The 23,709-nt window shown below is 41.4% G+C and overlaps 1 protein-coding gene across 2 annotated transcripts in view; it reads left to right on the forward strand.

Annotated features, from left to right (window-relative positions):
• LOC137647110 (probable ATP-dependent DNA helicase HFM1) overlaps positions 1-23,709 on the forward strand; it is a 335,745-nt gene that overhangs the window by 15,275 nt on the left and 296,761 nt on the right. For both annotated transcript variants that reach the window (XM_068380341.1, XM_068380343.1), the window contains exons 4-9: positions 2,704-3,121; positions 8,517-8,600; positions 9,112-9,252; positions 9,857-9,990; positions 10,133-10,231; positions 20,536-20,642. In XM_068380341.1, the coding sequence (XP_068236442.1) occupies positions 2,704-3,121; positions 8,517-8,600; positions 9,112-9,252; positions 9,857-9,990; positions 10,133-10,231; positions 20,536-20,642 (983 nt within the window). The remainder of the gene's footprint in view (positions 1-2,703; positions 3,122-8,516; positions 8,601-9,111; positions 9,253-9,856; positions 9,991-10,132; positions 10,232-20,535; positions 20,643-23,709) is intronic.

The following is a 23,709-nucleotide window of genomic DNA, read 5'->3' on the forward strand; positions in this document are numbered from 1 at the left end:
ACTTGGCCTCTGGGCTGTGGTCAGAGCCCGAACAGGACCGCCTCTTAAACGTCTCAGAGATGAGGGCAACATTTCAGGGGCCAAGAGGTACCAACCCTCTTCTAGGGGAACTCAGTTTGAGCTCTGGCTCATTTCTCGTACAACGCCGATGTTGACCTTCAACTTGGGCTAGAACTTGGACGGGAAACAGAGAGTACGGCTAAGAGGATTGCCTCTAGGTGCTAGAACTCTCCTATCCATTGGGGGGCATAATCACCAATTACGGCAGCAGATGTTGATTGTGTCTTTCCTGTGTGAAAGACTTCCCTCTTCCTTTTAGGAGTATTCTTCCAGCAAAGAGAAGGATTCATCCACTCCCCTGTTGAGGGAATAGTTCCTCTACCAGCCATTATGCAGCAATCTTCCTGCTTGCTCGAGAGAATCTTCCTTTTCCTGATTGGTCTCCCCTTTGGGGATTCCTCCCATGGGAATTGGGTTCACCCTTTCTCCTCCATTTTCCCTTCAGAGCAGGCCTCGTCATCAGCAGTCTTCTCTCATTAGAAGACTCGTCTCACCTACTGACGTACATCCTGAAAGATCCTACGGGAATTGGATTCTTCCATTCCCGCCTCTGATCTTTGGGAACAGGCCATCAGACTCGTTTCTCCCGCTAGACTCGTCTTGCCTAGCAGACTCGTCCCATCAGCAAGATTCGTCTTGCCCAATAGACTCTTTATGCCTAGTCGACTTATAAACTCCCGACAGAAATCCTGAGAGGACCCCCTCAGTGACTCTAGACAGCCACATGTGAACATTTTCCACAAAGCAGTATCTTTGCTGCGACTTCACACCTGGAGACTATCAAACTCCTTCTCTTGCAAGGAGTTTTCCCTCAACAGGTTGCAAAGAGAATGTCTGGATAGCTGGATAGATCTTTAGCTTCGGCCAATCCAGGCTAAGTGGACTGTAAGCTGGTATCATGGAAGGGGTATCCCTCCCGTTGATACCACTATGCCATTATTAGGGGTGTTCCTCAGTTACCTTTGGGAGAAGTGCTTCTCTTGGTCTCGGCAAGGAAAGGCCACCGTTAGTCGTTGACCCTTGCCCTCAGATCGGAAGGAATTAACCTTTCTCCACAAAAGCATTGCCCCTCATACAGAGTTTTGACCCTTAGTCGGATAGTAGACCTCGTTTCAGCACTATAAGCAGAAAAGGTCCCCTGACCTTGAAGACAGGTCTCCCACTCATGTTGGCTTTTGCCAAGAGAGTCGGCGAAGCCCATTGGACACCCTTAACGTCTCTCATTCACAACAATGGGTCAAGTAATGATTAACCTAGTTTCTAGGAGCTCAGATCCCAGAATCCAAACCCTTTGGTCTGGAAGTCCTTCAGAACATCACCAATGATCCAGATCAATGGTTACTTTGCCAATGAAAAACTGGGGCCCTTCCTCAAGGAAACTATGTGAGCTCACCTTGAGTGTCAACACACTTCATCAGCACGGGGAAGGTCAAGAGGAGGATCACGAAGAACACCATCGCTGCGTCTATTCACAAGATCATTGACCTTGCACTGAATCCAGATCCTCCTCCGATACTGCGACCCGGAGCACACGACATCCAGGACGTTGCTATGCCCCTGGCGTTTAAATGAAACTACTCTATGGCGCAGGTTTTATAAGTGGGCGTTTAGAAGTGTCAAACTGCCTTCACCGCCCACTACCTGCAAGATGTAGCCCATAGGAGATGCTATACATTTTCTGTCGGTCCTGTGGTGGCTGCATAACAACTGGTTTAACACCTCGATTTCCTTGTTGGACAAGTAGCAGGAGGTTAGGTAATTGGTTATCCGGTTTCAGTCTGAGTGAATCAATAAGAAAGACTGGCTCTTTATTTTTTTCATCCTCTCCTCTCGGGGAAATCAGCATCCAAAGTCCCGTGCACAGCTGACCTCAACCAACTGCAGGTAAACCATTGTTCCTTTGTGTATCCTGGTATAGTGTCAATACTGTTACGTCCCCATACCCTGGCGAGGTGGTATTGAGAATGTCTTAGTGACCTCGGATGATTCCTATGATTCTGAAGAGCTATTACCTTGACAGCCATATTGCTAGTATCACAAACACACAGCTTGTGTAGGCTGCAGACCATGCATAGCAAGGTTTTAGCGAGGTGTATGGTTTTCACTTACTGTGTGCTAACACACTCAAAGAGGAATCCCTGGGTATAAGCCAAAAAGCCAGATTGGCAGGAATGTCCACCCTCCTAATGGATGAGTCAACCCCTTTAAGTAGCGTTGGTTTGTATTTCAGTTACGGAACAAATGACAAATTTAGAAGTAATTTGTATTTTTCCTAACGATACAAACCTCTTAACTATTTATACAGATTTGTCCACCAACCCAGTCCTCCTTGAAGTCTTACATCCAAGCAAAGTGAGTTACAGTCACAGGTGTGTAAGTGAGAGGGGTAGCTACTACCCTCCACCCCCCCCTCAGTAAATAGCGGTTTTGGGCGGTTAACTCTCGCTAAAAGTCTAATGGTTCGTCTTTCAGCTTCGCCAAAAATAATACCCCTATAAATAGCCACAGGTTTGTATCGGTAGGAAAAATACAAATTATTTCCAATTTTATAATTTTTTTCTAATTTATCACCTATGACTTATTTAGCTAAGTTTTTCATAAGGAGAAAAGTAATTTGATTGCTTGTATTTTTTTGATAAACAGATATATACCACTTCAAACTCAGCTGCAAGATGGACAACTGGCATATGGGATTTTGAGAGCCAGGTCTATCCAAATAGTAAAGTGGATGCAATACCAGTCAGTAGACCATATGAAGTCCTGGACTTCTTCAAAGGAGGCTCTCGCCCATTTCATCAAAGTTATGATTCTCAACCAACTCAACATGATTATGATTCACGACCAACGCAGCAACATTATGATTCTCGTCCAGCTGAACAAAATTACGATTCTCAACCAGCTCAACAAAATTATGATTCTCCGATAATTCAACAGAATTATCATTATCGACCAGATCAGCAAAATTATTCTGGGCAATATTGGTTAAATAACCAAACATTTCATGATTTTAGCAGTGGTGGCGAGGGAAGTCATAGCCCTCTCAGGTCTGTCTCTGAGATCCGTATCCTTTTTGTCTAGTATATTTGTGAACAAGCTATAGAGGCTGAATAATGCATAAGTTGAGTAGTTTTTATTTATGAATCCATGCAAAGTATTTTATTAATTTTTTTTTCTACAGTGTCTTTTAAGCAGTGATAGTTTATAAGAAAAGTACATACATATATATACCAAGGCACTTCCCCCAATTTTGGGAGTAGCCGACATCAAACAAATGGAACAGAAAAGGGGACCTCTCCTCTCTATGTTCCTCCCAGCCTGACAAGGGACTCGACCGAGTTCGGCTGGTACTGTTAGGGGTGCCACAGCCCACCCTCCCCCGTTATCCACGACAGATGAAGCTTTATAACGCTGAATCCCCTACTGCTGCTGCCTCCGCGGTCTTCCAAGGCACCGGAGGAAGCAGCAGAGCCTACCGGAACTGCGTCACAATCGCCCGCCATTCATTCCTATTTCTAGCACGCTCTCTTGCCTCTCTCACATCTATCCTCCTATTACCCAGAGCTTCCTTCACTCCATCCATCCACCCAAACCTTGGCCTTCCTCTTGTACTTCTCCCATCAACTCTTGCATTCATCACCTTCTTTAGCAGACAGCCATTTTCCATTCTCTCAACATAACCAAACCACCTCAACAGATTCATATCCACTCTAGCTGCTAACTCATATCTTACACCTGTTCTCACCCTCACCACTCTCATTTTCACCTGGTACGCCATACTTCCCAATGACACCTTCTACCTCTCCAGCGCCCACTCTAGCATTTAAGTCACCCATTACAACTACATAATTCCTTCTATCCAGTCCTTCTACACACCTAGTTAATTCATTCCAGAACTCATTCCGCTCTTCTTCACTTTTCTCACAACCTGGCCCATACGCACTGACAAAAGCCCAACATTCCTTACCCACATTAACCTAGATGATATCTCCTTCCATTCCACTACTTTACCTGTCATTCATTCACTCAGCAATAAAGCCACACCTTCTCTTTCTCTTCCCCTTTCAATCCCAGACACTACCAGACATTTCACCGAACATCACTTCACCTCTCCCTTTTATCTTTGTCTCACACTAAGCCAAGATATCCACACTTCCAATCTCACATCTTTTACTCTCTATCGTACTACATCCACGCACATTCAAACACCCCAAAACTAGAGTGCGGGGAGCAGTCACTCTCCCCCCAGCATCACTTCTTTGATGTCTCACAGGATTATAATACAGGAGAGGGGGTTCCCAGCCCCTTCGTCCCGTCCCTTTCAGTCGCCTCTTATGACACGCAGGGATACGTTGGCGTTATTCTAATTGTTTTTATGCCCCCGTGGCCACAAGGGGCTAAGAAATGTAGTGTGTATAAATTTTGGAGGCAATAAAATTTTTGGTAGAAAATATCACTCTTGCACATCTTTGAAATAAAAATATTCATATGAAAAAATTTTGTATTAAAGGATCATGATGAACAATGTGCCTTATTAATATTTAAATCTAGAATTTTGTAATAGTGATTAGGTAGTACAGTACTGTAAATTCAGACTTGATCCTACACATAAATACAAACCTTCCACCTTTGATAGGCTGGAAATGGCTGTTTAAGTTTTCAATATGGTAGTGGTAGTAGCTTGCAAGTGACTGTTATGCCCCTCCCACCCACCTGGTAGAATAACCTGAATTTTGACTTTGGACACAGGGGCGTACAGATGTACTTCTCTGCTTCCTTATCTGGGTATTTTAATCTTTTGCTTTTTCTTTCAGATTAGATAACTGGTCTTACAGACAGTCATCTTTTGAGGATAATGATAGAAGAAGCCATGGCTGTACAGTGTTTCTTTATAACTAATTGTGGGACAGGTTTTTTTTGCTACCTGCTGTTGTCTAACCTACTTATTCCTGCTGGGGCAGCATGTCTGTTGCTGTTCTCTCTTGTGTATATGTGCCTGTATAACGACGACAACGAGAAGTTAAAGATGGTTTTCCTTTGGTATTGCTGTTGCTTTGTTGAAAGAACAGTTCCTTTGACTCCAGGTATGAAGGGAGCTGCCCTTTTTTCCTTCAGTGCCTGCCAGTCCCAGAATGTGCAAAGAATGTATTGCTTGGTTGTGGTGCTGGGGTCTCTTTCCCTGTGCAGACATTATCATTGGCCTTCATTACAAACTTCAATTTCTCCCTTCTCCCTGCCTCCTCTTCACCGAGTCTTCTCTGCAACTTCTGAAGAAGAACGAGTAAAGACATCATCATAGATGTCCTGGAAGTCCGATCGATACTACTGTAGTTGCATACCGTAACTCATACCGTAACTCCTACCATTTCTTTCCCCGTGGGAGAGACAGTGAGGTACCAGATGCCTCCCTTCTTGAGTGGCAAGAGTTGTCCTATAGTAGGAAGAAACATTAGTGCACGCAACACTAAGGAGATTGCAGAGACCTTGATAGAGGGTACTCTCATAAATTTTTTCTGTTCTCGGTCCCGTGGTTGGAGGAGTGAGGATCGAGAGTTGTCGTATAATGGGAAAAAACCATAGGTTCTCACAACTTGTATAATCTGAGTACTTATTGTTGTTGTGGATGGAGGTGCGCTACCAACTCTTGTACAGTATAATCTGAGTACACATTGTTGGTCTGGATGGAAATGCACTATCCCTCCCCCCTTCCTAGATGATCTCTCTCTCTTTTGTGAAAGAAAGAAACGGTAACACGCTGCCACTGCTGCTACACCTTCACCTCTTGCAGAGATCTACTGAATCTTTCGATGTGACATTTGCTGAGGGAGAATTCACTGATGTACAGGACTACTGATCAGTCTGATTAACAGGAGTGCCAATCTGCTTCTTCTGTATAGTTTTGTGCAAGGAACAGTGCTGTACCAAATCCAATCCCCTAGGTGTTGAAGTTCATGGTACAAAATCTCGCGCCCCTGCTACCAGTGCTAAGTCTTGTTTTGATGTGGCACAAGCTTTTGGTCTAGACATTCAAAGCTTGCCTCTAAGACATCTTCTAGAGATGTTGAGTCCTCTTATTGCCTCTAAGTGCGCATACACCTCCAGGTTCACGATCATCTCCATGCGCATGATTGTGTCCACATACACGCTAGTCTCCACACACACGATCACCTCTACATGCACAATAGTTCACGCACTCGATCAGTCACATGCACGACTGTCATTAAACGAGTAGCCACATTCCTGAGTGCCCATTAATACAATCTTCCACATGCTCCCGTATCAGTGCACACAAGCTCCAAGTGTACGGTTGACCAGGCACGCACATTCCATGAAGACAATTGTCTATGACCAAGGTCATCCATACCCATGATCGTCCAATCACACTATGATTCACGTTCATTATGGTTTACATGCTTGATTGTCTACACACGATTCTCCGTGGCTTATAAGCTTTACAATTAAGATCTCCACTTACACAATTTCGTTGTGCTAGGGGTCAACGTGTTGCGTTACAGATTTACCTCCAGTGTCCAAATGCCCCGCCACTGCTTTGATCTGTTTCAGTCTGACTATCCACTACATGATCAGTTTTCTTCTATCACCCAGCCTAGTGACAAGAACATCCTTGACCAGTCTCTCCCCTCATACACTTGGGGGAAAGGTAATTACTTGGACCTTATCTACTTGGGAGGATAACCCTAGTCAGTTCTTGCCTCCTACTTGAGGCAAGAGGTTACATATCTGGAAAGTTCCCTTTCCTGAGGATACTGTAGGTTTTGTTACACGGTTCTAGTATTCACCACACTTGTTGGACTCTACACGATTAAACATCTCGCATCTGAACGTCACAGGATTTCTGGCATATGCTTCATTCCAGCTTTCTCAGAACATGATACTAGTGGAAGGGGAGTGTATGGTTGCTTGTACGGGTTATAAGCTCTTTCGTTCACAGCAGTTACTCAACAGTTTGTTGGTAAATTTGGTTACTGTGATGGCTCCCAGGTGCCACACATCTGGTGACATCAGAATATGCTGATGCAACTCCTTTGAGTACCGGTAAAATTACCCTTCTTTTGTTTGTGGGATCATAGAAGGAATACTTTGCTTTGCGTAGTCTCTTTGCAGTTTATTGCAGTTTACCTCAGCTTCCTTTGCCAAGGAAGCTCCGCTCCATCTACTGTAAAAGGCCATCATTCAGCCTTTAGCTAGACAACAGACTGAAGAGCTCAGATTTTTTCCCCTTTGGAGGATCAGCCTGGGCTCAGGAGTAGCTTTGGATGGTCTCCTTCTTTAGGAACTTGAGCCTCTTAGGGTTGTTACTCGAATATTTGGGCTTCTCAAGCAGACCCTCTTGTACCCTTGACCGGCATCAGCCTTGACATTATGATGAGAGTACTGCTGAGTCCCATTTCTTGACTCATAGAGGTAGTTTTAAAGATTCAATCTTGTAAGTGGTAAACAAAGTTGAAGAAATTGGACTGCTAAATAAAAAAACCAACAGAATAGATGAAAGCTTAAAGTGACGGTTGAGAACCTTTTTACTGTCTGCATATACCTTGCAATAGACACTGCTTCCTCTTCTGTGGGTTCCCTGACCAATGAAAAGTCTTACTGTACTTCACCAGTTTGGGTTAACTACATTAAAGTATTCAATATGATAAATACAGTAACAGCAATAAAATATGGGGAAAGTACCAGGGGCTATTGGAAGAAAATTTACTACTGATCCAATGGCAAATCTTTTCATGAAATTCAAAGAATGCATAAGACTTACTAACCCTATACTCAAGGAACTCAAACTGAAAAGAAAAAAGGGAGCTGAAGGTTACAGTGTGTTCTAGTATAGCCTAATACCAAAGACAGAATAGTAAAAAGAGTTTCAACAGTGTCCTTCATTTTAACCACCCCTGCTTCATCTAGTTCAGACTTTTAGTTTTCCTGAAAGGGAACAAGTACATTAATTCATGGAATTCATGCTTGTGCATAAAATTTGAGATGGCCAAAGTACCATTAACAGTGTCTTTCAGATTGTTTAAAAGTAGTTTATAGATTCAATAATTTTCCAGTAGACCTACAGTGCATGTTGATATAGATACATTTTCCTTTGAGGTTATGAAGTTTATGTAGAATCTCTGAAGATTTTAATGTTGGTTGAATAGGAGCAGAAGGACAGATAAATGTTGTGAGAGTGATGTGCTATTTTCCCCCCCCCAAAAAGGTGAAAGTAACAGAATTTTTCAGATAGGCCTCTTGAACAGTAATTCTGTGTGTCTGATTTACATAGAGGTAGTATAGTCAAGTTTATAAAGCTATGAAGCAATTGATAGGTTTTAACCTCTGCAACTGCAACATTTAGATAACTTTGTATTTGTTCAGAGTTTTGTCATTTTTACGAAGGTGAAGTCCATTTACTTGTTTTATTTCAAAATATCTGTCATTATTTCTTAACAACTTCTCAGCTCCTGAATACCAGTCCCTCTTCTCACAATTTCCTTATTTCAATGTTGTTCAGTCTACAGTATTTGATGATGTATTTTGTTCTGGTAAGTTAAATTATATATTGTAATATGAAACTTAATCATTTTTGTTTGAAGAATTTGTATTTACATTAGTTATAATATTATAATAATGTGTTTTTTTTTTATTACAGAATGCTAGTCATCATCTTATTATATAGCAGTTTTGTACAGTCAGAGTTTTTCATAAAATAGTGGACCAAATGTTCAAAATATAAGCTAGGTGGTGGGGATTTTCAGGGTCCATTTGACAAGAAGGGAGTTGTCTTTGTGCATTCCTCATTAATGTAAATTATATTGTTTCGGTTAGATGAAATAACTTTAAAAGGTTTATGGTACATGTAGTTTTTCATTCTTTTCTAATGTATATAGCATATGGGTCTTAGGTAATTAAGATTTTAAGCTTACTACATAGATTAGTGTACAGTATTTCTGTAAAGTAAATGCTTAGATTTGCTTATCTAATTAGTCTAAAATTACAACAATCATTATTGTACTGTAGTTTTATTCATTTTATGTTATTTAATTTTTTTTTTAGATTGTTCTGTTGTCGTTTCGGCGCCTACAGGGTCTGGCAAAACTGTTATAATGGAGTTAGCAATACTTAGATTACTGACTGTAGCAAAGGAGAATTCCAGATGTGACGATGGCAACAGAATACATCCAAGGGTTGTTTATAGTAAGTAGTTTAAATGGTTATATATTATAAGCATTTGTAAGATTCACAAGGTACAGTGTTGTGTACTATACTGTATATTGTATAATAAATGTATTGTAATTTTATTTTTAAAGGCCAGCTGAGTTTTCATTTGTAAGATTCATAGGGAGGTGTAATGATACTATATATAGTATTAATTAGTGAATTTGTTGTCCTATTTAGCTATCCAACTTCTATAAGTTAACTTTTATCCAATTTCAACCTCTCATTTGAGAATATCTTTGAGAAAGCTTTGTAAGAATATATAAATGAGGTAAGGGGACTTTTTTTGTTTGTTAAACTAATGTGTTATGATACTATAATACCAAATTCAAGAGAAATTTGGTTAGCCCTGTAGCTTGTCTGTACTTGTCTTTTAAGATGATATTGAAAAGAGTTTACTCACCTACAAGTATATGTAAGAAACCTAAACATGTGCAACTAACATGTATATCTGAACATGTGGATGAAAAACTTTTTGTCTAGGTATTTGGTATACCTGTAGGTATACTTAGGTCCACTAGGAATACTAATAGCTGTATATTGGTCCTAAATGAGTACAATAAATTTCTTTTCTATATTTTAGTGGCCCCAATGAAAGCACTTGTTTCTGAGCGTTATTCAGATTGGAAACAAAGAATGAGTCCTTTGGGTGTAACCTGTGCAGAAGTGACGGGTGATACAGACCATGATGACATAGCTGTAATCAAAGGTTCACAGGTCAGAAGTTTTACTGCTGTTACTGAACAATAGAGTATATTAAGTATATTAACTTGTTCTTGAAATATTGCTGTCGTAATTTATAATAATCATATTATTAATGTTAAAAATCAACTAATAATTTTTGTTTATTTTTTCCAAGATTGTGTTGACAACTCCTGAAAAGTGGGATTCTCTTACGAGACGCTGGCGAGACCATACTGCGCTTATGCAGGCTATTTCTTTGCTTCTGATTGATGAGGTAATATTAAAGAAAGATTATGTATTGAGTATCATACAAGATCAGGTAATATATATGACATGGCAGCTTTCTTCTCTATATATTTTGTAGATGGAATTGATAACGAGTGCTCAGGGTGTTTTGTAAATAGGAATGGTTTATATTTGAGGGACTGCTTGCCCATTATTTCGGAATTCCACCTTTGTCTTGTTTTTTCTAAATATTTTTGTAACTTTTTCAAAATGACTACAGTACTTTAGCATATATTCTTGCCATGAATTAGACTGTATCATTGAAAGTTCATCAATTGACAGTCTTGATTATAATTTCAATTGGAAATATCCATCTACCTGTGTAAAGAAGGAATTTATATTTATTGAAGAAAAAAGTATGAACATAATTCTGAAGACTGCTAATGGATGGAAAGATTTAATTGTCATTGGATGATATATTTTGAAGAATTATTTTTTCCTACACAAATACAGACCATTTGCTCTTTACTATGGATATATTGTTCGTGCGTATCTTGAAACTAGCCGTAAACCTTTTGTTCGAGGTAAGCAACCCGCTGCTAGTTAGGGGCGGATAGACAAACCACCGCGGTCACACACTAGACTAGTATATTGATTCACTTTTGTTTTTCCTGTCTCTCTCTGCCGTAAAAACCTATTTATAGAACTGCCCGTAAACTCGCCTTGATTTCTTTATCTTTTGCAGATGTGTCTGGTCTTATTTGAGGGCTGCTAATATGTGGGTTTGCGCTGACTTCAAAGGTCACTCTTGCGGGACCTTTATGTCGGCTTTGGAGACGGATCCTCATTCCCTTTACTCTGGGTGAAAACGACATTTCTACACTCGGGTGACTCCTTGCGGAAAGTGTCAAGAGTGACTGTTGATTGTGGGCCATTAGCCCCTCAGTTTGAGGCATAGCCTCCTCAATTATCTCGTAATACTCAAAAATAAACTCCGGGAGAAAGGAAACGACCTTTCCGTTTTCTCTTTATTTCCTCTCTCTCTCTCTACTACAGATTCAAAAACAGCTTGGGGGAGCACGCAGGTCCCATGGTTCCTTTTTGTAGAAAACTTCACATAAAAAAAATAGATAACATTGCGATACAGACAAGACAAATCCATTTAACCAGCAAATTATAAATTTATTACTTTTATTCTCGTTAAAGCTTCCCCAAAGGTAAAAAAAATACAAATATGTGACGAAAACGGGAGAGGGGAAGTCCCGGCTCCCATCCACTCGGGAAATTAATACAGTTTTCACAATATAATCACAATTCACATGGATTACTCTTTATAATTGTAATGACCCAATCATAATAACATATCAACCTTTCAAATAAACATATTTTTCAATAAATCAACTATTTCGATAATGTCAACAAACCTGGGTGCGTTCTCATTGGACAAACACTACACTTACCAGCGTAAACGAACGTTGGGTGCGTTTTCATAGGACAAACAAACCAACATTTAACATCCTCCCCACCATAGGAGTGTCTCAACACTCCTATCATCATCAGAGCCTTCCAAGGCTATCTTATTACCTTAATCTACAAGTCAAGTTTAATAGGAACCTTAATAGGTCTTCCCTTTCGGGACTTACCAACATTAGACACTAAGGGTGATTCTACAGGCTCCTGTCTAAGATTCTCAAGTCTCTCCTCCTGGGAATTACTACCCATTTCACCCTTCAAATCAGTTATTTCTAGATTATACAAATTTTGCACAGGTCTGGATATAAATCCACGTTTGGTTTTAACCTCAACACTTCTAACAACCCCATCTTTTCCAGGATACAACTTAGTAATAACTCCAAGAGGCCACCTTAACCTTGGCACCCGTTCATCCTTTACTAGTACAACAGAACCCTCTTTAAGGTTGCAATTTGGCTTGAACCCCTTCACCATACAAGGCAGGTTTCTAAGATACTCAGTCTGCCATATTCTCCAAAATTTGTCTAACTGACCCAGACGCACAGCTTCTCTTACACACAAATCCTTTGAGGATACACCACAGTCTGGATCATCTACTAACTCTAACTGAAAACCTGCAGAACGGCCAATTAGGAAATGGGAAGGGGTAAGAGGATTTGCGATATCAGGTTCCTCACCTACAAATGTCAAGGGTCTAGAATTAATACAAGCTTCCACCTCATGAAGTGTAGTCTCTAATTCACTCTTGGACAAAGAATTAGTGCCCAATGTTTTCCTCAGTGCAACTTTCACAGATCTAATGAGGCGTTCCCACCAGCCTCCCCACCAAGGAGCATTAGGTACAATAAACTTCCATTGGGGCGTCAACGAGCCATAATGTTCTCTTAACAGGTTGGAGACACTCACAAAGGTTCTAGCATTGTCAGAGTAGAACACTGTTGGAACACCCCGTCTAGCTACAAACCGTCTAATGGCCAAATTACAATCAACAACCGAAAGAGACTCGGTGAGCTCTAAATGAACAGCTCGAATGACAGCACAGGTAAAAAGAAGTATATACAATTTCTTGGATGGAAAATCAATACAAAATAAAGGACCAGCAAAATCCAGACCTGTAACCGTGAATGGAGGAGCCGACTTAACTCTCAACTCGGGAAGTGGCCCCACAGGCTGGGAACAAGCAGAGGCATCACAACGCCGACAAGCCACACATTCTCGACAAACCTTCTTTGCAATCTGACGAAGGCGAATGATCCAGTAACTGTTTCGTAACGTGGATACAAGTGTAGCAACACCAGCATGCTTGAGCAACCTATGCTGGAAACGAACTAACAGTAAAGCAATGTGGGTACCAGGAATTATTATGGGGTGCTTACTCTCAAAACTCAAGTCTGCATTCTCTAAGCGCCCTTTTATTCTCAGTAGCCCATCCTCATCTAGGTAAGGATCAAGTTTAATCAAGGAAGAACCCCTTGGGAGGGGGAGAGATCTACTCAGAGCATTTACTTCCTTTGCAAAGGCCTCTCGTTGCACAAAGTACAGCAGTTGTACCTTAGCCTTCGTCAATTCTCCATAGGTTAAAGGTCCACTTAATTTGCGGGACGAAGGTCTGCAATTCCCAACAAATCTCAGTACCCAACCTACTACATTAAGGGCCTTTGTAAAGGAACTCCATCGGGTGAATTCAAATAAGGGCGGCTCATTTTCAACTGCAACACAAACTGTGTCAGTATCACATATCTCTTCTGAAGGAATGTCCGCCCCCCTGCCTTCCTGATGAGGGAGCGGGGAGGAACAGAGCCAAGGAGGACCCTTCAGCCAAATATCAGACTGCAAAAGCTGCTCAGCAAAAACACCTCGAGATACAAGATCCGCTGGGTTGTCCTTGCCTGGACAATGCTGCCAACATGAAGGAGGTGTCAAATGTTGAATCTCAACAACCCTGTTAGCCACAAAGGTTTTCCATCTGGTGGGGTCCCCCTTTATCCAAGCTAGGGCTACTGTGGAATCCGTCCAACATTGAACAGAAACCTCGTTACCCAGCTGCAAGGCGGACGTCACAAACACAACGAGTCTAGCACATAACAGGGCTCCGAGTAATTCAAGCCTAGGAAGGGAAACCCTTTTTATAGGGGCTACCTTGCCTCTTGCAACAACCAGCGATACCTTGAATTTATCCCCCTCAGGCACTCTCACATAAACACAAGCACCATAACCCTTTTCTGAAGCATCACTAAATGCATGGAATTGAACATTAGGAATTTCCTTAAAGGGTGACTCAGAAAACAAGTACCGATCTACTCTAAATGACTCAAGCACAGAAAATCCTACAACCCATAATTTAACTCTGCCTTGCATAGCCTCGGGTAATAGCTCATCCCAATCTAAACCTAATCTCCAGATTTCTTGAAACAGTATTTTTGCATGCATAACAAACGGACATATGAACCCCAAGGGGTCAAAACACCGAGCTATGAGGCTTAAAACATTTCTTTTGGTACAAACAATATCTCCAAAGGGGTCCAGGTTCTCAACCTTAAAGGTAAAACAGTCAGGGGAGGATACCCAGTGGAGGCCTAGAACCTTGACACTCTCTTCACTAGAACCTTCAGTTATAGTTAAAGTCTTACAATTAGACGTACACTTTGACAATGACATACCAGCCTCCTGCAGGATACCATAGGCTTCTTCAAATCTTAAACTTGCTTCTGCGGGACTATCAGCCCCAGATAGCCAATCATCTACGTAAAGATTCTCATACAGTTCAGAAACCACCTCTGTGAGAGGGTATTTCTTTAAATGAAATTTTAAGGTGGCATTTAATAAAAATGGACTACTCTTATTACCAAAGGGCATTCTTATAAATCTGAAATGTTTAACATTGTTCCCCTCTTTCAACAAAAACCTATGAACATCACGGTCCTCCCTTCTTACCTTTATTTGAAGAAAAGCCTTTGTAATATCAGCTGTTAAGGCCACCCTCCACCTTCTAAATCTTAACAACACCTCAACTAAATCAGGGTTGAGTGAAGGACCACTTTCTAAACAATCATTCAGAGATACTCCATTACTGCCACGTGCAGATCCATCAAAAACAGGCCTCACCTTGGTGGTTAGGCTCCCTTCCCGTACCACAGGCCGATGAGGCAAATAAAATATAGGATACCCACCTTCCCGTTGATGGGAAGGAATTTCTTCAATAATACCCTCCTTTTCATATTCATTAAACACCTTAATATATCGTTCCTGCAGACAGGGGTTTTTACCTAACCTATTATAGAGACCTTCCAATCTTCTCAAAGCATGATGTTCATTATTGATCAAATCTAATTTCATATTCTCAGATTTCCATGGTAGGGCCACTTCATAGCGACCCTCTTTAAAACTTACCAAAGTCTCAAATTGAACCAAGACTGGGTCAGGGTTCATCGCCTCAGAATGTAGTTCGTTGGGTTTTATGCCAACAGACTCTAGATCCCAAAATTGACTCAAACTACACTCTTGTACATTCTCAATTGCTAACAATTGTACACTTACACCAATATTACCTTCAGACCTATTAAAGGATCCGGACAAAATCCAACCAAAAATTGTCTCCTGGGCCACAAGCCCTTCATTATACATAACTTGGTTGGGGATCATCATCTTCCAATATAAATCAAGGCCTATCAACATATCAATATGTAAATTTCGATGGGATCCATACTCATCGATCAACTTAAGGTGAGAAAAAGGTTCTAAACACTTAGGGTCCACTTTGGACCTAGATAACGGAGGACAAATTACATCAATCTCAGCAACCTTAAAACTATATTTGTGATCATTTGCCCCTATACTCATTATTTCATAAATACTACACAAATCTGCCTTAGAGGCCTTCCCTCCACCAAAGGCAGAAAATGATAAATACTCAGAAGTCAGCCACTTAGGCTTGACCCGTTTGACCAGTTCCCTTGAAATGTAAGACCGATCAGACCCTGTATCAAACATTACAGTAGCAAATGTGATACCCTGATGGCCTACTACCCTGACTTGGGCCGTCTGCAATACACAACACCTTGAATTAACCTTGTTTTTCACCTCACAAGGTGCTACCCCCACATGGGTCACAGAATTTGACCCCTCTTGCACTCCCTCTACTACAGGGTTATTTTCACTAGCTGTTACGGAGGGTTTCGTTTCAGATCTCCGACATACAAGGGAGTTGTGATTCCCAGTCTTGCACTTTGAACACTTAGCCCAACAGGCCTTGGCATAATGGCTTTTAGATAAACACTTAAAACACAAACGCCGATTACGCACGGCTTCTTCTCTTTCTGCAAGGGGGAGCTTAGTTATACCTAAACACCTTTCACTGGGATGCAGCTTTCCACAGAATGCGCAAAACGTCTTCGAACCACTTTCTTCTGATGAAGTTTGAAGGGCAGAGGCTGAACTGGGAGTGTGCTTTTTAGTCCGTCGTTCTACACTGGGTTCCTCGGATTTTCCAAGGCTTAGTCTCTTGATAGCCTCTGCCCTCTCTCTGCCTTCCACTTCTCGTTGCAAGAACTTCAGCAATCCGTCGAGATCTCCTCTTTTCCGTCCACTACGCGACCAGTCCAACCTTATGTCATGAGGTAACAGAGCAAGGATCATAGGCACCAAGATCCGCCCGTACTGTTCACCTCCAACTCCAAGGGCCTCCAAACTGCGCACATGGCCTACTAACTCATCCTGTAATTTCCGCAAAGAGGACGTGTGAATTTCAGTCCTTGCGCTCCTAGATGAGCTAAGTTGCATTAGGGCTTGAAGGTGAGCTGATATAATGTTTTCTGGATCGCCATACCTTTCTTCTAACAACTCACAGGCTATCTTGTAATTAGCTGTTGTTTGGGTGAGGCCCTGTAGTACACCCCTAGCCTCACCCTCTAAAACAGATTGAAGATACATAAATTTGGAAACAAGAGGCATAGGCTGATCGTCCACAAGTGCCATGAATTGGTCCCAAAATGGCCGCCACTCTGTTATTTTCCCGCCAAATTTCACTAGCTGGAGTTTAGGCAATTGCACACTAAAACCCTCATTACCGACTTCACTGCCTGAATTAATATCTTCACTGGACCTATTAGCAACCAAGTTTCTGTCCTTGCCCAGCCTCTCTAAGGTAGCTGCTGCTTCAGTACGGATTTTTCTTACCTCTTGAAGAAAATGGTGGTCTTCAAGTATTCTTCTCTGGAGCTCGTCAACATCCTCTATAGAATTCTGGTCTCGCTGAATTATTTCTTCCCAGTCGGCCTTCTTATTATCGTAGTCTTTTACGAGACTTGTAATTTCATGCCAGGTCGGATTACCGGCCATGGCTCTGGTCAAATCTTCTGAGGCACAACGCAGCCATATTGTTGCCTTCTCTCTCTGCAGCACTGCTCTCCTAAGATGATTTATGTCGTTGGGGAATCCAGTAAATTCAGCCTCGCTCTCATCTGATTCCCGGGTCTGGGCACCATGTTGATTGTGGGCCATTAGCCCCTCAGTTTGAGGCATAGCCTCCTCAATTATCTCGTAATACTCAAAAATAAACTCCGGGAGAAAGGAAACGACCTTTCCGTTTTCTCTTTATTTCCTCTCTCTCTCTCTACTACAGATTCAAAAACAGCTTGGGGGAGCACGCAGGTCCCATGGTTCCTTTTTGTAGAAAACTTCACATAAAAAAAATAGATAACATTGCGATACAGACAAGACAAATCCATTTAACCAGCAAATTATAAATTTATTACTTTTATTCTCGTTAAAGCTTCCCCAAAGGTAAAAAAAATACAAATATGTGACGAAAACGGGAGAGGGGAAGTCCCGGCTCCCATCCACTCGGGAAATTAATACAGTTTTCACAATATAATCACAATTCACATGGATTACTCTTTATAATTGTAATGACCCAATCATAATAACATATCAACCTTTCAAATAAACATATTTTTCAATAAATCAACTATTTCGATAATGTCAACAAACCTGGGTGCGTTCTCATTGGACAAACACTACACTTACCAGCGTAAACGAACGTTGGGTGCGTTTTCATAGGACAAACAAACCAACATTTAACAGTGACCATCCCAGGGAATGGTTTTGTAGGCGACAGAAGAAGTCCCAACTTCTTACTCTGGAGCCTTGTCAACTTTCCGCTGACTCTGGTTGTTTGGTTTCCTCTGAAGGACAAATGAGTAAGAGTGATGACTGTTTGATCCCCAGACAACCCTCAGGTGCGGAGGGCCCTGCTGCTTCCTCTAGCAAAGCGGTAGCACCCAATGGTGAGGGGAAGTCTATCTTTTGATGCCATGCGTCAGCTTTGGCCTCCCTTGGGGATCTTGGGTTCCCCCTCTAAGGAATGGCTGTTGGAGGCACTGAAGCTTGGTGCCGAGTGGGAGCGTACATCTGCCTCCACGGGCTGGCTATGGCCTTCCCCTCCCAGCCTCATCAGTGGCACTCTCTCCAGAAGGTCTCTTGGCCCGCGCTGAAACGCCCTCCGCAACTTCTCGTCCACCTGAGGAGTTGCTGGCATGGTCTCCCCAGAGGCCTATCCAGGCTTGTGATCCCCAGAGTGAGCATGCCAGCTGAAATTGCTCAACATGTTGAGTGCACTCGGCAAACTGAGGTTGCTCAACGTGCAGAGTACCCTCAGCAAAAGAAATGTGCTCCTCCTCCACCGTACGAGGTAGGTCGCCTTTCTCGCCGATGCAGAAGGGTTCCCTCTCTAGTCGTCTTCCCCTTGAGTACCTCGCAAGTAGACATTGGACTCATCTGTGCCTCGCTCCAGTTCTTCAAAGTTCAGGTCTTTGGAGCATGCTGATGGTTGTGGTTGCTGACCGCTTGTAGTCACAGCTTTTTGCCATCTTACCCCTAGGGCACAATGAGTCAACAAGTCTCGCCGGGCTTGACACATTTGGAGTTCCTTGAAAACACTGCACTCCAGCATGCCTCAAAAGTTCTGTAGCCATGCAAACTGCCACTCATGGGTTTGACTCGAAGTCTCTCAGGTAGGCCCTCTGTAACCTTACTAAAGGATGCGTATAACCTTATTGAAGGACTAATGGCAAAGGCTTGTTTGCTTTGCCCCATGACCCTAATACCCGTGACCCCAGTACCAGTAAATCTGAGGCCCAAGAGAACGTCCCCAGTGCCTTGTCTTATAATCCTTTTGATCCTAACTCGATTAGCTATTCAAATTGCATTTGAATTTAGCCCAAATGTATAAGCTGTAATCTTTAATTATACTTATATATATGTAGATTAGATATTGACAGGATTGATTCCTAAGAAGTTCTGTAGACCTTCATTTCCATTTTGTTGTTTCTTTTTTCTTCCTCAATTTTGCAATAAATTTTTGTTGTTAATCCTCTTTCAATACGCTTCCTCACGTGAGATGTCCCCATTTCTAGTCTGAAGTTTTTTCCCCATGTAATATTATTTCTTTTCCTCCTAATGTTCAATTAACTTTAAATAAAAATATATCTTACCTAGAAAGCATACTGCTCCTCTTATTTAGGACTCCATGCATAGCACTGCGGAGAGAGATGGGGAACCCAAGAAAAGATAATAGGGAGATTTGAGGTTCTGGCTGGGTCCCCTTGCCCAGTATAAAAAATTGAGGGGTGGTACCCAGTGCCCAGTTCTCTTGACTGTTTGCCTTTTGCCCAGATTTCTGGGTATTCCACCATTTCATCCTTTTGTTTAGTGAACGTTGGAGTGTGGTCAGCATTCGGATACTAGGAAGTCTTGCATGCTACAACTGGCCTCAGTCCACAAACCACTACAATGTTGTTGTTGTCGTCGTTGTAAGCATGGTCATCGTCGTTGTTTTTGGGATTGCAAGTGAGTTTTACAGGGTTTGGTGGCATTTGGAGTTCCTTGAAAACACACCACTCCAGCATGCTACAAAAGTTCTCCTGTAGCCATGCAAACGGCCACTGATGAGTTTGACTCAAAGAAGTCTCAGGTAAGGTTATGCATAACCTTAGTGAAGGACTGGTAGCAAAGGCTTGTTTGCTTTGCCCCATGACCCCAGTACCAGTAAATCTGAGGCCTAAGAGAATGTCTCCAGTGCCTCTCCTTATGCTGGTCACCCCAGTACTAGTGCGGGTTAATGCGATGAAAAAGCCTCCAGTTCCTGCACTTGTTCCGATGAACACAGGGCCGGTAAGACAAGTTTCTGTGAGGCCCATGAAGGTGTCCCCAGTGATTGCCTCTATTTCAGTTCCCCCTAAATCTGTCGCCCCATGAGTCCTTTAATGGTCCTTTGCCTATAACACCAGTTGGCCTACCAATGATGCCCACCCTTTGACCTCAGGCCCCATAGTGGGATGTTAAGAGTAATTATTATTTTAACTAGATATACAAACCTGAGTCCTTTGGAGTTGAATTTCCCAACTCGACCACCCCTTCAGTCCTGAGTCGAAAGTCAAAAGTGAAGAGAATTTGACATGAGAGTGGGTGGAAAACTTGCATGAACTCACCACCTGTCTTTAACTACTTCATTAACGAATTCAGTGACCATACCAGCTCCACTGAAGACTTTCCTTATTTTAAACAATTCACATTTGTGTAGCTAGGAAAAATACAAAGCCTACTGCAACCATATTTTCAGCTTCTTGTTTGTACCCATTCCTTATTATTTTTGTTGATTCAAAAGTAAAAGATAAGCATTTCTGATATAGTGGTGACTACCATTTAGAAAAGGAAAGTTAGTACAGTAGTTGAAAAAAAAATTAAATATGTAAATCTAAGTGGCCATCAGGTTATAATTTTTCAGACTCATGGTCCTGGAAGCTACAGTATCAAGAAACTTAAAACAGATATTTACGGGCGAATGTAACAAATTTTGTATTTTGAGCTTTATTTTTATTTTAGGTACATGTATTGAATTCAGAAGATAGAGGTCCAACCTTAGAAGCTGTTGTCTCCAGAATGAAGACAATACGATCTACTAGACCTTCCGATAGAAATAGCAACATAAGGTCAGTCATGACAATATAAGATCAAATATTTATTGAACTCAATTTATCCAATTGATCAAAGGCTCTAACCATTGATTTTATGACTCCTGTGGTGCTCAGTACTCTATTAAAATAAATATTAAAGCAGTGGTCTCCCTTCAAAGTTTTAAGTTTTACCGTGAACCTATTTAAAACCTATAACATCCTACTGTCTATTGGAATTATATTTATGATTTCCACTTCCTCTTCAGTATGTCTCATAGTGCTGATGATGATGATGATGATGATGATGGAGTATACCTTTCTCATTTTTTGTCATTTGCATCAGGACTGCTATTTTTTGTTAGTTTTCTTATTCCAGTCTTATATTTTTCCCTCATATTCCATTACTTCAGAATTTTCCTACCTGATATGAGCTCTTCAAATGTGTCTTTCTCAGCAAATGTCTCTATAGATTTCAATTATCTTGTAATGGTTTTAATAGCTCCCTCTCTCTACATTGCTCTTAATGCAAGACACTTAGAACTCTCCTCTACATCCACATTGCAGTTACTTCTCTATCCTATCATCATACAGTACTAATTTGTCCTGAAGTGTTGAATGACTTGTTGGGTTCCTTTCCTTGCCGTTAAGCCTAAATCCCATATTCCTTTCCATTCCTGGGGTTTGATTAAGTGACTTTTTGAAAATTGTTTATCCTACTTGGTCTTTTTGTTGGTCTTGTACATTAGTTTATGGAATATTTCATGTTTTTGGGAGGCTTATTCCTGTGAACAGAAGATGAGAATAAATTCCTTTCAACATTGACTCTGCCCTTAACACATCTAAATCCTTCTCTCTTGATAACCTACCAAGTGATGGTGCTTTTCTCCACTGTAACATAGTGTTAATGTATATTGCCTTCTATTTGTAGTTTTTACTCCATTTCTGTTAGCTGAAGAAGAATCTATTCTTGGGCCATTTAATACCCACTGGGGCACCTCTTCCTATATTTGTTCATTTAGATCCTGGTTTCTAGTCCTTGATTACCAAGTTCTGGAAATCTTACACTCCTGCACTTTAATTGAACTTCTTTAGTGTGCCATTGATATTTAATGTCTTGGTTATAGTTAATTTTAAACATTGTATTATTTAGATGAATGTTTTGTGTATTTTATTTTAATTGCCATAGTTCATCCTGTATTTATGTGCTCACCTAGATCATAAAAATCTTTGTTCAGTATTTTTACATCAATATTATTTTGTTTTCACATTGGTCATCTCTGGACACTCTTAGTGATGGTAGGTTGTTAAAACAGCCTCTTTTGTTTGTTGATTGTTAAGCATTTAAACTATATTACACCAATGGAAATCATGAGGGCCAAAGAATCCCAAGAGGATTCTGCTACCGTCTATTGATGTGTAACATTATTTTTGAAGTGGAATATAATGTTTTCTTGAAATATTAACACAGTTATTTTTGAAAAGCAGATTATTGCATTTTGGCTATATTTTATTGGCTCTTACATGGCAATTTATGTGTTGTCTGTACATTGACAAATGTCCTCTGGAGTCTTGAAGACTTACCATTCTCGTTTACCCCTTTTAACCCATGTGACCTAATGTCTCCTTACTCCCCACAGCAATGTACTAAATTTCTTTTCAGACTTTTTACCTTCGCCAACGAAGTTGGAAGGAGAAGGAGGTTATGTTTTTGCCCCTGTTTGTTTGTTTGTTTGTTTGTTTGAGAACAGCTTCCTGGGCACAATTTTAATTGCAGAGTAATGAAACTTGCAGGGATTAATTGTTATGTAAAATTATGGTTATTATTAAATTTTGGAAGTTCAAAATCAAAGGTCAAGGTCATGGTTAAGCAAATGTCCAATTTTAAACATCTGACTTACCCGGTAGTTATATATATAGCTTATGTCCATGACGTCACGGCAGAAATTTCAAATCTCGCGCCAATCGCCGATTGGGTAGCCAGGTGTACCACCTGTGCGCCCTCTAACGAGGTACCTGGAACCATTCCATGATTCCTCAGATCTTCCCTGCCGCCGCAACCGGCGACATCGTTGGATATTTCTACTCTCTATTTACCTGATTTATTGTAGTTTACATTGGTGATTTACAATAATTTGGTTTTGACTTTCGCTCGTTTGGATTTTCTTTTGGATATTCTTGAATTACTTTTGGATTTTGATATTTTGACCCTTGCTTGTTTGATCTCTCTTATAAATATTCAAAATGGCCACCCCTCCTGCAACTTATAGAATGTGTGTGAGTGGATGTAAGACCCGGCTTGCTAAAGCCTCTTGATCCCCACTTTATCTGCGTAAAATGCAGGGGTAAAGTATGTGAGTTGGGTGATCGTTGTGACGAATGCATTCTTTTATCCGAGAGTGAGTGGCTAGAGTTTGACTGCTATACTCGTAAACTTGAGAGATAGGCTTAGGAGAAGTTCTTCTCGTTCTTCCAGAGACTTTTCCTCTTCCCGTGTCACCGAACCTAATCCTTCCCCTGTAGTGGTAGTTTTAGATCCCACTACTGTTACTGCTAATGAACCTACGCTAAAGGATATGATGGTGGCTATTCAAGCTCTGGGCGTGAGGGTTGAATCGCTTGCTGCGGACAGAACTCAATTGATGTCCGATGTAAAGCAATTAAAATGTGACAGTGCTAAAAGTGCAGTGAATTTATTTAGTGCAGTGGAGGGTGCGCCTGCTCGGGCCTGTCGTTCTCCCAGTCTTAGACCTCTTCCAAGCTCCCCAACCACTGGGAGAAGGAATGTCGAACGACGAAAGGAAACGAGAGGCTTAAGCTCCCGAGCAGACGTCCCCTTGAGCGTGCCTGTTAATGTACCCCAGGTCGTTTGCCCTCACCATAGGAAAGGTGAGGTAAAAGTGGTTTCGTCATCTTTGGATGACGCAGTACCCAAACGGGGCTGGCGTGCAGCTTCCAGACCTCTAAAGAGGAAGATGGACAACGTCAATCAGCGTCCTATCATGACACCGCAAGCTCCTGTTTGTAGCCATTGGAGCATTCCGGAGCGTTTTCCTTCTTCCGAAGAGAGCTCTCCTGCCAAACGTCCTTTAAGGACGTCGGATAC

This window comes from Palaemon carinicauda, chromosome 9 (genome assembly GCF_036898095.1).
Source record: "Palaemon carinicauda isolate YSFRI2023 chromosome 9, ASM3689809v2, whole genome shotgun sequence".
In the NCBI taxonomy this organism is placed as follows: Eukaryota; Metazoa; Arthropoda; class Malacostraca; order Decapoda; family Palaemonidae; genus Palaemon; species Palaemon carinicauda.